Here is a 15,539-nt window from a genome sequence, read left to right on the forward strand (position 1 = left end):
GCTCTAGGCTGTGAAAAAGCCCAGACTCATGGCAAAATTCAACAGTTAATCGGTGAGACCGGGAGGTAGTGAGCCCTGTACAGTACCCCACACACAGCAAGATATGGTTCACAAGAGTTGACGAAGCTGTACTGAAGCATAATCCACTTAGCCCCCGAATACTTGCTCTTTCTTTTTTAAATTATTTTTGTAGAAGAGTTTATTTACTTATTTATTGGGGAGGGGGAACGCCTGAGTTTAGTAGGAGATGGCACATCTGAGTTCAAGTCCCATCCAAACCTGCAGGGGAGAAACTTGATAGCTGGTAAAGCACTGTACCAGGTCTCGCCCTCCTTACTCATCCATTAGATTTCTGTCTCAAGCGAAAATCAATAATATAAAGCACTGAGTCCTAACAATAACTATGGTGGAGAGAGAGAGAAATGTATTAAGAATGCAGTGATTTTGGTCGGAAGTGGCACAGTGGATAAAGCATCAGAATTTCAAACATGAGGTGCTGAGTTCAGTGATGTCTGGTCTTGACTGGTACTTTCTCCTCTTATCTTTCTCATTAATAAACAAAATTTTTATTTTCTTATTAGTGATTTAATAATGATCGACAAGTTTGTGGGATAAGAAGGATTCAAGTGGGAGTCGAGCAGTAGCACAGTGGGTTAAGTGCAGGTGGCGCAAAGCACAAGGACCACTGTAAGAATCCCGGTTCGAGTCCCCGGCTCCCCACCTGCAGGGGAGTCGTTTCACAAGCAGTGAAGCAGGTCTGCAGGTGTCTGTCTTTCTCTCACCCTCTTGTCTTCCCCTCCTCTCTCCATATCTCTCTGTCCTATCAAATAACATGACAGCAGTGATAACAGTAATAACTACAACAATGAAAAACAAGGGCAATTAGAGGGAATAAATAAATAAATAATTTTTTAAAAGGATACAATTACATGTAATTCCCACCACCGAGTTCCATATCCCCTTCCCTCCATTGGAAGGTTCCATATCCCTATGGGAAGATGGACTAAAGTTCTTTATGGGGAGCAGAAAGAAAGTGGGAGGTCTGGCTTCTGTCATTGCTTCTCCACTGGACATGAGTGTTGACAGGTTGATCCACCCCCAGCCTGTTTCTAGCTTTCCCTAGTGGGACACAGTGCTCTGGGGAGGTGGAGTTCCATTAACACATTGGTGAGTTGCCTTCCCAGGGAATTCATTAGTCATTAGTATTAATAAATATTAATAATACAAAATCTAAAAACATATTAACAAAAGCTGGGAGGAGAGAGAACATGGGGTGGAGTGGGGGGAAGAGAACACCAGAGCGCGATGCTGGACATGGGGTGCAGGGAACTGAGCCTGGGAACCTGGGAACTCACTTTCCTTCTCTATTTTTCTAGGCAGAAAGAGTGTGTGTGTGTGTGTGGGGGGGCGGGTACTACAGACAACAGGAATGATGTATAACACTTGTAGCAATAAAAACAATAAGTGATGTGAATATTCATTTTACCTTTAATAAGACTGTCAAGTTGTATCTCATTTTTCTACATTTTTAATAATCACTGCTATACTAATACAAATCAACAACAAAAAAGTACTTCTTGAAATAACACTGAAGTTGTTATATCCACAAGACTTTGTTTTTTTTTTTAAATATTTTATTTATTAACGAGAAAGGAGGAGAGAGAGAAAGAAATAGACATTACTCTGGTACATGTGCTGCCAGGGATTGAACTCATGACCTCATGCTTGAGAATCCAGTGCTTTATCCACTGCGCCACCTCCTGGACCACACCACTAGATTTTCTAGAAAAACATTTCAGACAGAAAATTACCTGTATATGAGGCTTCAGATTCTTCCAGGTGAGGGCGTGGGAGACTCCTTGATTAATATAATTTAACGTCTGCTGTAAGACTCGAGGAGCCATATACTGCTTCTCCTTGTACTGATATAATACCTTCAATAAAACCTTTGAAAAAAATGTTATCAAAAAGAAAATGTTATCATAGCAACTAGATCATTGTCAACATACAGCCATTCTTCTAAAAAAAGAATTAATTTAAATTATCTATCGAGAAACTCTTTGTTCTCAAGATTTAATCCAGTCCTCAAAAATCACTTGTTATGGCCCTGCTGAGGCACACAGGCAAAACTCAAGATTGAAAAATCTAGTTGTCTTATGTCACAACATCAAGTGCTGGTTTTCAAACTCTCAATTCTGTATAGCTTCCAGGGTGAAGAAGGACACTTTAGCATCTTGTAAACATGTGTATACTTAACCAAGACATGGGATGAAGGGAACCAAAGCACCACTTGGACATATGTGGCACCGAGGATTAAATATGGGACCTTATCTTCCATGCCACCTTCAGGGACCCACATTAATTTTTAATAAAAGTGTCAATGATGAAACCCAGACCTTCAAATGCACAGCTAAGCCATCTTTCTAGTCTTATCAGATACTTTTGAAAGCAAAAGTGTTGTGGATCTCTACATTTGTGCATATGGAAATTTTTCCTCAAAAGTGAACAAATGGGACGATAAATGACATAGTGGGGATTGTATTGTTGAATGGGAAACTGGGCAATGTTATGCATGTTCAAACTATTGTATTTACTGTTGAATGTAAAACATTAATCCCCCTCTCCCGGATCAACTAGGAATACCAAAGGAGACCACCCAGACCGAAACAAGACAGGACTAGAATGACCACAGGAACCCAGTAAATCACCCGTGAGTACAAACAGAATTAACCCAGACCTAAAGACACCAAGACACATCATATTTAGAATGGAAAGGAATAAGGATAAAGAAAGGATCCTCAAGGCTGCAAGAGAAAAACAAAGAGTCACCTACAGAGGAAAACCCATAAGATAAGCAGCAGACTTCTCCATACAAACACTACAGGCCAGAAGAGAATGGCAAGATATCTATCGAGTGCTCAATGAGAAAGGCTTTCAGCCAAGAATACTATATCCTGCTAGATTGTCATTCAGACTAGATGGAAGCATCAAAACCTTCTCAGACAAGCAACAGTTGAAGGAAGCAACCATCACCAAGCCTGCCCTGAAAGAAGTTCTGAAAGGTCTCCTACAAACAACCAGACCACCACAAACAGGACATATATCAAAACACTCTAACTCTACATGAATGGCGTTAAAATATCTTCAATCTTTGATATCAATAAATGTCAATGGCCTGAATTCACCTATTAAAAGACACAGAGTAGGAAGATGGATCAGAAAACACAACCCAACAATATGTTGTCTACAGGAAACTCACCTAACTCAACAAGACAAACACAGACTTAAAGTGAAAGGATTATCATACAAGCCAATGGCCCACAAGAAAGGGCAGGAACAGCTATTCTCATATCTGACATGATAGACTTTAAAATAGATAAGATTTAAAAAGATAGGAATGGACACTACTTAATGCTCAGAGGATCAGTCAATCAAGAGGACTTAACTATTATTAACATCTATGCACCCAATGAGAAGCCATCGAAATACATCAAACTTCTACTGAAAGAGCTACAGCAATATATTAACAGTAACACAATCATAGTAGGGGCCTTCAACACCCCACTCTCTCAACTTGACAGATCATCCAGGAAGAAAATCAGTAAAGACATAAAAAAAAAAAAAAATGGAAAAAAAAAGTGAACAAAATTAGTTATTTTTATCACTTTAAGCATTTTTTTTCCCCACTAATAATATACTCCCCACAAGGTCCTCTGCCATGCTGTCCCAGGACCTGAACTCCCCACACCACCCAACATGCTAATATTAACATGAATTAAGAATTCCAACATTGGGAGTCGGGAGGTAACGCAGTGGGTTAAGCGCACGTGGTGCAAAGCACAAGAACGGGAGTAAGGATCCCAGCTCGAGCTCGACCCCACAGCTCCCCACCTGCAGGGGAGTCACTTCACAAGTGGTGAAGCAGGTCTGCGGGTGTCTTTCTCTCCCCCGTCTTCCCCTCTCTCCATTTCTCTCTGTCCTATCCAACAACAACTACAACAATAAAAAAAAAAGGGCAACAAAAAGGAACAAATTAATAAATACTAAAAAAAGTTTCAACATCATTAATTATTTGCTTCCTTATATATATTTTTCTACACCACCACTTAGATCCTACTTGATATTTTCTCAACATACAAACATTGGTATTTAGTAAGACAGGTGGTATTTAAAAAAAAAAAGTGGTATTATGGAACCATGTGATTGTTTACTTAATAGTGAGATGTAACCTAGAAACATCTGTGTGTATTGCACCAAAGTAAAGGACTCTGGGGCAAGGGTAGGGGAAGTGTTCAGATCTTAGAACAGGATGGTGGAGGGAACCTGGGTGGGGAGTTAAGAGTGTTATGTGGAAAACTGAGAAATGTGATGCATGGACAACCTACTGTTATTTTACTGGCCACTGTAAACCAGGAATCCCCCCAATAAAGAAAGGGAGGGAGGGAGGCAGGGAAGGAAATGCAGATCTGAACTGAGCAGAGGTAGATAGCATAATGCTTATACAAAGAGACTCTCAAGCCTGGGGCTCTGAAGTCCCAGTTTCAATCCAGAACCACCACAAGCCAGAGCTGAGGAGTGCTCTAAAGGGAGGTAAAAAGGTGTGTCTATAGGAAATTACAAAATATTATATGGATACTGACGCTTTCAAAGTTCAATACAGAATAAGGTGTTACGATGATAAATGCTCTCTACACTACAATTATTTCCAAATTCAATCCTATGCACCATTATAAACCAGAGCTGCAGAGGGTAAAAAACAAATGACCACTGCAAAACACTGGTCTTTACATAGACTTTACACACACACACACAAACACACCCACCCAAACCATCCCCAATTCCTAAGTATTCTTTCAAATTGAAATTTTTTTAATTACCTAACTGGGAGTAGGGTGGTAGCGCAGCAGGTTAAGTGCAGGTAGCACAAACAGAAGGACCGGTATAAGGATCCCGGTTCGATTCCCCAGCTCCCCACCTGTAGGGGAGATGGCTTCACAAGTGGTGAAGCAGGCCTCCCCATCTTCTTCTTCCCCCTCCTTTCTCAATTTCTCTCTGTTCTATCTGGCAACAACATCAATAAAAATAATAACCACAATAATGATAAAAACAAGGGCAACAAAAAAAGGAAAATAATTAAAATATATTTTTTAATTATTATTTACTTTTGGGGCCTGGGTGGTAGCAGAGGGTTAAGTGCACATGGTGCGACACACAAGGACTGGCATTAAGGATCCTGGCTTCCCAGTTGCAGAGAGGTCGCTTTACAAGTGGTGAAGCAGGTCTGCAGGTGTAGCTTTCTCTCCCTTTCTCTATCTTTCCCTCCTCTCGATGTCTCTGTCTTATCCAACAATGACAGCAATAACAGTAACAATGATAAGCAACAAGGGCAACAAAAGGGAAAAAACAGCCTCCAGGAGCAGTGGATTCGTAGTGCAGGCACTGAGCCCCAGCAATAACCCTGGAGCAAAATATATACATTATTTATTCCTAAATAAAGAGTAAGAGATACCAAGACACTGATCACTATTGGCTTATAGTGCTTCTGAATATTAATCCTGGGACATTATAGAGCATATTATTTTTTCAAAACCACTATGCTATCTCCTCAGCCAAATAATAATCACTTTATCAAAAAGACTCTATGTTTGATTCTTCTTCTTCTAGCGTTTGCCCTTCTTCCGTAGCCAGTCAACAGCGTCAGGTTGAGCCTGATGTCAAGTTTCGAGACCTCCTTTGAATCTGGAGAGGTGGCAGTCGTTGACTATATGGGTCATAGTCTGTCTGGAGCCGCAGGGGCAGTTCGGGTCGTCTCTGGCTCCCCAGCAATGGAACATAGCGGCGCACCGGCCATGGCCTGTTCCATAGCGATTGAGGAGGGCCCGATCATAACGTGCTAGGTCAAAGCCGGGTTGACGCTTGCAGGGGTCTGTGATGAGATGTTTGTTCTTGACCTCAGCTGCGTTTGATGTCAACATATAATAAGCATACACTTAAATCTCAGACTTACTTGCTGGACACCAACAGCAAATGCCTTCAGAAACACTTCAGCAAATTCATTGTACTCCTTGGAAACATTACCAGGGCTTCCATATCTTTAAAAAAATATTAACGTAAGTGCTCATAATTCCTTTTTATACTTCACATACAAAAGCAAAATATTAAATCATGTCCTGAGAAAAACATACCTTTCAAAAAGCCTTGCCAAAATATGAAGAGCCCATTTCTTACATTTCCACCATGGTAACTCGGGTCTGTCATCTTCTTCAACTTGAAGGGTTTCCTTTAAAGGACATTTATTTAATAATAGAAAGAGATGATAAAATCTAAGAGACAGTATGAGGTGAGAAAAGATTCACAAAAATTTGAATGCTGCTCCAATTCTTTATCTTCCATAACAAAAGGGTCTCATATTAAAGAATGTGGGAAATATTTACTGGACTTAAGGAAATGTTTAATACTTCATTATTAGTCTACAAAGGACATGCTTTTAAAAATTCTAACAAAAGCTTCAACCTCTTACTCAAGACCAAAATAATATAGTCTACTACAAAACAAATAGCACATAATTTTTCATCATGAGATTGCACATGTGTGAATAAACATAAAATCTGCAGGACAAATTGAGTATATTTAGAAACAGTATTCCAGAAAGTATCTAAATCCTCCAAGGCTAAGGGTACTTAGCAGCACAAACACATATACAGAAACTTACGTTAGGAACATCCCTGTTCACTACAGTCTTTAAAATTTCTATCCATTCTGTCAAGTTTTGTTGATTTATCAGCTCCAAAGGTAGGGTATACTAAATTAAAATGAAAAATTAACATTGTTAAAACTGTGTAAGAGCTAATCCCAATGCCTACTATGCCATCACAATACTGAATGTACATACTTACACAATATTTAAAATGTACTTGATAATATATTAAATATTTATGTGCATAAGCAAAATTCTTTTATTTTTAATTTTTAATATTATTTACTCATTTTCCCTTTGTTTTTGAACTTATTGTTTTGAACTTACTGATGTCTTCGTTACTGGATAAGACAGAGAGAAATGGAGAGTGGAGGGGAAGACAGAGAGGGGGAAAGAAAGACAGACACCTGCAGACCTTCTTCACTGCCTGTGAAGCGACTCCCCTGCAGGTGGGGAGCCAGGGCTCGAACCAGGCTCCTCACACCGGTCCTTTTGCTTTGCAATCCTGCAATATGTGGTACAGCAGGTGCTCAGAACCTCATATTTTAAGTTTGAGGCTCCAGGTCACTGGTATCTTTCAATGTGGTAAGTGATACACTGACTTTTAATATATAAAGTGCTTTATAAACATTACCTGGACAAGAGCATAGAAAATCTTGAAAATTTGCTTCTGGATGAGAACAGATTGATCAGATTGATCAGAAAGAAGCTGGATAAAACGGTCCTTTAGAACTGGCAGGAAATGCTGCATTGCTGCAACTAACGGACTCCGTTCCTCTGGTTTCTTGTACCTTTGGGTAGGAATACAAACTAATTCTGTAAGCATTTATTTCAAGATAATATATACATACATACATACATACATACATATGATATAAATTCAAACAGCACAAACAACCACACACTTTCATACTGACTTCAGATTCCTACCAAAAGAAAAGATAAAAGAAAAACATAAAATTAAACTTCAAGTAAATTTAAGAATTTAGTGCATCTTTATTATCTTCAATATCCCTAGAGCTGGAGAGATAGCACAGAGGTTATGCAAAAATCCCCACAAACTGGAGCTGAGCATTGCTATAGTAGGGGGAAAAAAAAAAAAGATCCCATTAGGACCTTCAGTTTTATAGTTGAAGCAAAAGGTACAAATAGGTTAAGACATGCTTCCTAAATGCTTTCAGGCATGAAACTCAGTAGTGAAGACTCAGGGCTTTCCTCTTCAGCATGCTGTCTCCGCCTGTGAGCACCAATACACTGGAGGGCCAGAACACTGGATGGTGGACATCTCTATCAGCATTCTGTGACTTAATCCAAGCACATTAAGGCAGAAACGGCCTCTCAAAGCAGAAAATATTCGATCCGTAAAAATAGTATAACACATGTTCACTCACCTAGGTACACCATCACCTGGCCCCTTAGTGATATTTTGGACTATGAATCATTTTCATACACACTTAGCTTAGACTAGTAGTACTAGCCAACCTCTAGTCCACTGCTTGATGTAGACAGGGAGGCGGACAAGAAAGGAGTGTCTGAGCGTGGTATAGTCACTGTCTTAATGTGCCGTCGTCTGAATTGGATAAATGAATAAAAGTGCATAACAAAACAGTTCTCACCCCTATTGTTAAAAATGAATGCTCTAAATGTCATCTATAATTACAGTTGTATAGTCAGAATGTACAAACTGCCTTTTATGAATTAACTAAAAATGGTGTTGATGGGGAGGGAACCCAGGGTCTTACACATGCATTTTACCACTGGGTCACCCCCCAGCCCAGTTTATTATTAACCACCTAGGGCCTCTTCCACCATCACGTTCCAGGACCTAAAGCGCCCCCACCCTCACCCCGGAGTCCATTACTTTGGTGCAGCTAAATCCTGTCCACATGCTTCTCTTCTATTCTTATTTTCAACTTCTGTCGAAGTGGGATCACCCCCATAGTCATCCTTCTCTTTCTGGCTTATACAGAGCCATGATGCTACACATTTCAACAGGAGTGTTACAAAACATGTATGTATTAGTTTGTACATAATGCCTATGTAAACTTTTAACAACATCCTGAATTCTGAATTCCTTTTTGTTCTCAGGACATGGGTAATGGTATCAACAGGCAGAATGGTGACGGTTATGTTTTAAACCTTTAAAAATAAATCTGCTTCTACCAATTCAAAATCATCCCCGACTTCAACAGAAATTATAGCATTTAGTGGCCTCATAACTACAGATACTGAAGAGACATCGTATTTCCTTCCCCCTATACATTTTCTTCAAGATGTGTTCTATCTGGGGAGAGGCAGGGCCACAGCATCCCTCTGGTTCATGTAGCCCTGGGGTCTCAAACCAAGAAGCTCAGGAATGCAATTACACTGGTGTTCCGCCAGTCATCTCTGTGCCTCTCTGTGCTCCTCCGTGACACCCTTCTCTTTAAATATCCAAGGAGCTATGAACCTAAAGGCCACCACTTCCAATAGCACCATGATTTTTCCTGTAACTGTCTCAGTCCACACAGATCCCTGGTGAACGTCTTGTGCTCCATAACTGAACACGAGCGGGAAATGAATGGGAACTCCCACGTTTGTAGCAGCCTCCTGAATCTCCCGTTTAGAAACAAAAACAAACAAAAGAAAAACTTGTTGCATTCTACCCTGATAAAATTGTAAAGCAGAAGGAACTCGACCCTCTTCAATGACAATGACAGTTTACTGGTAGACTCTCATTTTAGTCACTCACTCACCAGAACTACAACAACTGGCAGTGTGACAGAGATGGGAGCAACTGTGGGGACATTTCTTATCAGGAAGATGGGTAGGTGGTGGGAACACCAGTGGTATTTCTCTCTTGCTCAGAACAAAAACAGCAGTTCATCAGCTACTTTGAGCTGGGATCTAAAATGGGTAACGGAGGCTAACTACAGTCCCAGAAAAAGAGGGCTCACAATGGCATCTGTATATCTGTTGGGACTAGAAGTAAAGTCACCATCATGGTGAAAGCACTCCTCAAGTCTCTGAATAACCAAGCTTTGAAGTGTCAAACAAGCTCATTACCTTCACCAGGCACACAAAAGAAAATCCCTTAAATATCTGGCCCGTTCCTTTTAGTGCCATGCCTCAACGTCCAGTGATAGGTTTGTTTTCTGATCACTAACGTTAGACATTAAATAGTCCCTACGTCTAAAATATTTTTATTTTCTATTGGAATAGAGACAACCAGAAATAGAGAGGGAAGGGGGAGACAGAGAGATACCTACGATAGAGAGACAGAGAGATACCTACAGCCGTTTCATAAAGCTTTCCCCCTGCAGGTGGGGAGCAGGGGGATCAAACCTGGATCCTTGTGCACTGTGACATGTGCACTCCACCAGGTGTGCCACTAGCTGGCCCTTTTCAATTTCTTTCTCTATCCAATAAGTAATTAGTAAACGGGGCCAGATAGTGGCCCACCTGGTTGAGCACACACGTTACAGTGCACAAGGACCTGGGTTCAAGCTCCCGGTCCCCACCTGCAGGGGGAAAGCTTTACGAGTGAATAAGGACTGCAGTGTCTCTCCCACTTTATCTCCCCTTCCTCTATTTCTGCCTATCTCTATTCAATAAAGATGATAAAAGAATTTTTAAAAATTAATAAACATTAAAGGGGGTGGCCCCACGCACTGGATTTTATTAAAGAGTAGAGATTAAAGAATAAAAGTGTTATATATGCTAAATGTCATTTTAGACGTTCAAAGAAATTAGTTAAATCTTGTATCACAAAATCCAAAATTCTGTATCACAAAACTCTATGGAATTAAGGACACTTACTCATAATTTTTCACAAGCTGATAAAGGCAAAGAAGAATTCCTAGCCAACAAGCACTGTTATCAGACTGAAGATAAAAGCCAATTTTGTCCACAATGGCTGTCCATCGACTTGGATAATCATGTTTGATGATATGATGAATGCATGTAGTAAGCTGTACCCTGAAAGTATAAAACAAACTGTAAGGAGAAGGAATGCTCTCTAGATAAGATGCTGCTAGCTCATACAAGAAAATGACTGTTGGGGTTAAAAACTGTTCTGATTTAGTATGTTTTAAATTTTACTTATTTATTTTCCTTTTTGTTGCCCTTGTTGCCTTTTTATTTTTGTTGTAGTTATGATTGTTGCTGTTATTGATGTCATTGTTAGGACAGAGAGAAATGGAGAGAGAAGGGGAAGACAAGAGGGGGAGAGAACAACAGACACCTGCAGACCTGCTTCACCGCTTGTGAAGGGACTCCCCTGCAGGTGGGGAGCCGGGGGCTTGGGGCTTGAACCGGGATCCCACGCTGGGCCTTCGCTTTGCGCTAGCGCTTTCGCTACACCTGCAGCAATGTGCAAATTGGAGGCACGCACAGCTGAGAGACTCTGGCAGCAGCTGGGCTGGCAGGCACATGGCTGCGGGTCTGATCGCAGGTTGCTCTGGCTTCTCGCTCTCATTCGCTCTTGTGAGATTCTATCTCAATTAACATAGATAAAACTTAAAAATAAAATGCGCACACACACACTCACATATATACCTGATGAGCTCAGGAGAGTGAATAATGGCTTCTACAATATTTTCTCGAATACAGTGTCGATCTTCTTCTGGAATATTATAAGGGGACATATCCCCTGCTGCTGTTTCCCGATCAGGCCAGTACTGTGTTATCATATTTTTCAAATAGATAACACCTAAAATATAGATCAATTTGACAAAAGAGTATTTACTGTAAATATCCCTTGTAAGAGTCTATACCTCAATTTCTTTCTTTCAGATCAATCTTTGTTAATAATGCTATTCTTCCAACCTACGTTATTACTTTAACTGTGGACAGTCAACACTTAACATTAATAAACAACTATAGTTGTCTGATTTTTAATAAACATAAAATATTGAGTATACAAAAACACACCGTAAAACTTAAGACTGAGGGTAAAATATTTTTTACAGAACTTTTTTCATACTTATTGTTTTCTGTAGAACTAAAATTTACCAAAAAGTTTTTAAATGAACCCTATTAAGAAAGCCGCACACTTACCAAGTTTCCTCACACTTCCAAAATGCTAATGAAACTACTACAGACTGCATGTTTGTGCCACTGCCTCGATTTATATTAACATATTGGTCCCCAATGTGATCCTATCAGGGAATGAGGCATTGGTACTATGCCTATGTCTATGTACTAAAGAATGTGCCAAAAGTAGAATTAATGCCCGTATTAAAAAACCAGGGGCCAGGTGGCGGTGCGCCTGGATAAATGCCCCAAGTTACACTGTGAAGGACTCAGGCTCAAGCACCCACCCAGCCTGCAGGGGGAGAGCTTTGAGAGTGGTGAAGCAGGGCTGCAGGTGTCTCTTGACTCTCTGCCTCTCTATCTCTCCGTTCCTCTTAATTTTTGGCTGTCTCTATCAAATAAAAGGAAGGAAGGCAGGGAGGGAGGAAGGAAACCATAGCGCTAGTTTTCTTCCCTTCTACTACTTGAGGTTCCATGAATCAGCAAGTGAGTCCTCACTAGATGCCAAAATGCTAGTGTTTTGATCTTGACTAGATAGCCTGCAGAACCGTGACATATAGGGTATGGGAGATCTCATGGCTCCAAAGTCAGAGGTCCAACCCCCCCACCCCATAAGCCAGAATTGAGCAATGCTCTGGTAAAACAAAAAAAACATGTATTGAAATAAAAGGGTGTGTGTGGGGGGGGCATGCCTGTGGTTCTGATTCACTGCTTGTGAAGCTTCTCCTGCAGGGAGGGACTACGCATTTGAATTCAGGGCCCTGCTACAGAATAAGGGGCTAAAATGGGTGTGCCATTGCCTGGATCCCAGTCCTAAGCATGCAGATACACCACGGCCACACCAATTCTAGACTATGTTATTTCATGGGAGAATGTGTTGTTTAAGAATTACAGGGGGTCGGGCGGTGGCGCAGTGGGTTAAGCGCACGTGGCGCAAAGCGCAGGGACTGGCTCCCCACCTGCAGGGGAGTCGCTTCACGGGCGGTGAAGCAGGTCTGCAGGTGTCTTTCTCTCCCCCTCTCTCTCTGTCTTCCCCTCCTCTCTCCACTTCTCTCTGTCCTATCCAACAACAAAGCAACGTCAACAATGGCAATAATAACCGCAACGAGGCTGCAACAACTAGGGCAACAAAAAGGGGGAAAAAATGGCCTCCAGGAGCGGTGGATTCATGGTGCAGGCACCGAGCCCAGCAATAACCCTGGAGGAGAAAAAAAAAAAGAATTACAAACTGGGAGTTGGGCTGTAGTGCAGCGGGTTAAGCGCAGGTGGTGCAAAGCACAAGGACCGGCCTAAGGATCCTGGTTCAGGCCCCGGCTCCCCAACTGCAGGGGAGTCGCTTCACAGGCAGTGAAGCAGGTCTACAGGTGTCTGTCTTTCTCTCCCCCTCTCTGTCTTCCCCTCCTCTCTCCATTTCTCTCCATTCTATCCAACGACGACATCAATAACTACAACAAAAAACAAGAGTAACAAAAGGGAATAAATAAACATTAAAAAAAAAATTACAGGGCTAGGGAGACAGCATAATGGTTATGCAAAAGCCTTTCAAGCCTGAGGCTGAGGTCCCAGGTTCAATCCCCAGCCCCACCATAAGCTAGAACTGAGCAGTGTCCTGGTATCTCTCTCTCTCTCTTTCCCTCTGTATTTACACTTTCTCATTAAAATAATAAACTAAGGGATTCGGGCTGTAGTGCAGCGGGCTAAGCGCAGGTGGCGCAAAGCACAAGGACCGGCATAAGGATCCCGGTTCGAACCCCGGCTCCCCACCTGCAGGGGAGTCGCTTCACAGGCGTTGAAGCAGGTCTGCAGGTGTCTGTCTTTCTCTCCTCCTCTCTGTCTTCCCCTCCCTCTCTCCATTTCTCTCTATCCTATCCAACAACGACAACAACAATAATAACTACAACAATAAAAACAAGGGCAACAAAAGGGAATAAATAAATAAAATAAATATAAAAACTAAAAAAAATTAAAAATAATAATAATAATAAACTAAACAAAATATTGGTCTGGGAGGTGGCGCAGTGATAAGGCTTTGGACTCTCAAGCATGAGGTCCTGAGTTCAATCCCCAGCAGCACATGTGCCAGAGTGATGTCTGGTTCTTTCTCTCTTCTATCTTCCTCATTAATAAATAAATAAAATTAAAAAAAAAAAAAAAAAAAAACTATGAGGCCAGGTGGTGGCACGCCAGGCTGAGCACACATCACAATGCACTAAGACCAAGCTCCCTGTCCCCACCTGCAGGGGGAAGCTTTACAAGTGGTGAGGCAGCGCTGCACGTATCTCTCCCCATCTCCCTCCTTCCTCTTGATTTCTGGCTGTCTCTATCCAATCAATAAAGCTAATAAAAAATTTTTTTAAATCACAGACTATTCTTTCAGTCATCTTGCACACTGGTATTGAACTTGAACTGGATCGCTTTTTATCCAGCCCTCTTCTAAATAAGAAACAACCCTTAATAACAGATGTATAGAATATGAAGGAGAGCGAAATTATTCAAAATTAATTCCTTAATTCTGCAAAACTTACATATTACCATATGCCGCCAACAAAGTTTTTAGATAAACTACATTAGCATTAAAGAACACAGGCTCAGCCCAACATATGAACCCGACATATTCCAGATTAATATTAATATTATTTCAAATTTTAATTCTGCAAAAACAGAACAAGGATGAAAATTAAGAACTGAAATAATCCTTCTATCTTCTGGGTGCAGGCTCTTTAGTGTTTTTATCATAATACACAAAGAAGAAGAATACATACATTCTGATTTGTAGGGTTCTCAGTGTCTCATCTACTACAAAGCACCAACTATCACAAGAATATAATCTAAAGTAATTATTACATTTAAATGACTAACCAACTGCATAGGTACAGGTTGCTTTTTAAAAATATTTATTTATTTATTCTTCTGTTGCCCTTCTTATCTTATTGTTGTAGTTATGATTGATGCTGTCATAGTCACATGTGCTTAACCCACTGTGCTACCACCCGGCTCCCCAAGTTGCTTATTTTTATACATACTAATATACAATTTTCTTTTTTTCAATCAGAGCACTGTTCAGCTGGGGACTGAACCTAGGATTTTGGAGCATCAAGCATGAGAGTCTGTTTGCATAACCATTATGCTATCTACCCTCCACCCTAATACACGATTTTCTGGCACAAGTAAATTTTGTCAATAAACACAAATCTGGTCTCTAGAATATGTTCAGGATCTAACTGCCTAATGCTTTCAACAGCTTAATAAAATTGAGTATTATTTTTGTGTATATTTATTTATGTTAGCTAGGAACAGAAATTGAGAGGGGAAGGAGGAAGAGAGACACTTGCAGCACTGTCTGACCTCTTGAGAAGCTGCCCCCCTCGCAGGTGGGGGCTGACAGTTTGAACCCGGATGGCAGTGCACAGTAACTTGTGTGTATGCCACCACCCAGCCTCCCTCCCCTGCTCTAATGCTAGAAAACAAACCAGGGTCTCAAACATGCAAGGCATGTCCTCTGTCCCAAATCTGAGATTTAATGGCAAAAAAAAATTTATCTAAAAAATAACTAAATGGGGGTGATCTGGGAGGTGGCACAGTGGATAAAGCATTGGACACTCAAGTATGAGATCCCGAGTTCAATCCCCGGCAGCACATGTACCAGAGTGATGCCTGGATCTTTCTCTCTCTCCTGCTATATTTCTCACTAATAAATAAATAAAATCTTTAAAAAATTAAGTAAATGGGGAATTGTCAACTTCACAGCTAAAAATAATTAATTAAAATAAGGCTTCCTTTTTGTATTGAGAAATAAAAATTATTTACTATCCAGTCAGATGAAATTAAC

The 15,539-nt window shown here is 40.7% G+C and overlaps 1 protein-coding gene and 1 long non-coding RNA gene across 2 annotated transcripts in view; one reads left to right on the forward strand and one right to left on the reverse strand.

Moving 5' to 3' along the window:
• Positions 1-15,539, reverse strand: part of IPO7 (importin 7) — a 50,982-nt gene that overhangs the window by 19,888 nt on the left and 15,555 nt on the right. Inside the window, exons 3-9 of the mRNA XM_007531199.3 lie at positions 11,234-11,387; positions 10,496-10,654; positions 7,332-7,488; positions 6,713-6,802; positions 6,186-6,280; positions 6,008-6,092; positions 1,812-1,946 (exon numbers count right to left, since the gene is read on the reverse strand). Coding sequence (XP_007531261.1) covers positions 1,812-1,946; positions 6,008-6,092; positions 6,186-6,280; positions 6,713-6,802; positions 7,332-7,488; positions 10,496-10,654; positions 11,234-11,387 — 875 coding nt within the window. The remainder of the gene's footprint in view (positions 1-1,811; positions 1,947-6,007; positions 6,093-6,185; positions 6,281-6,712; positions 6,803-7,331; positions 7,489-10,495; positions 10,655-11,233; positions 11,388-15,539) is intronic.
• LOC132533931 (uncharacterized) overlaps positions 1-15,539 on the forward strand; it is a 94,617-nt gene that overhangs the window by 18,233 nt on the left and 60,845 nt on the right. The window lies entirely within an intron of this gene.

The sequence above is a fragment of the Erinaceus europaeus genome, chromosome 17 (genome assembly GCF_950295315.1).
Source record: "Erinaceus europaeus chromosome 17, mEriEur2.1, whole genome shotgun sequence".
In the NCBI taxonomy this organism is placed as follows: domain Eukaryota; kingdom Metazoa; phylum Chordata; class Mammalia; order Eulipotyphla; family Erinaceidae; genus Erinaceus; species Erinaceus europaeus.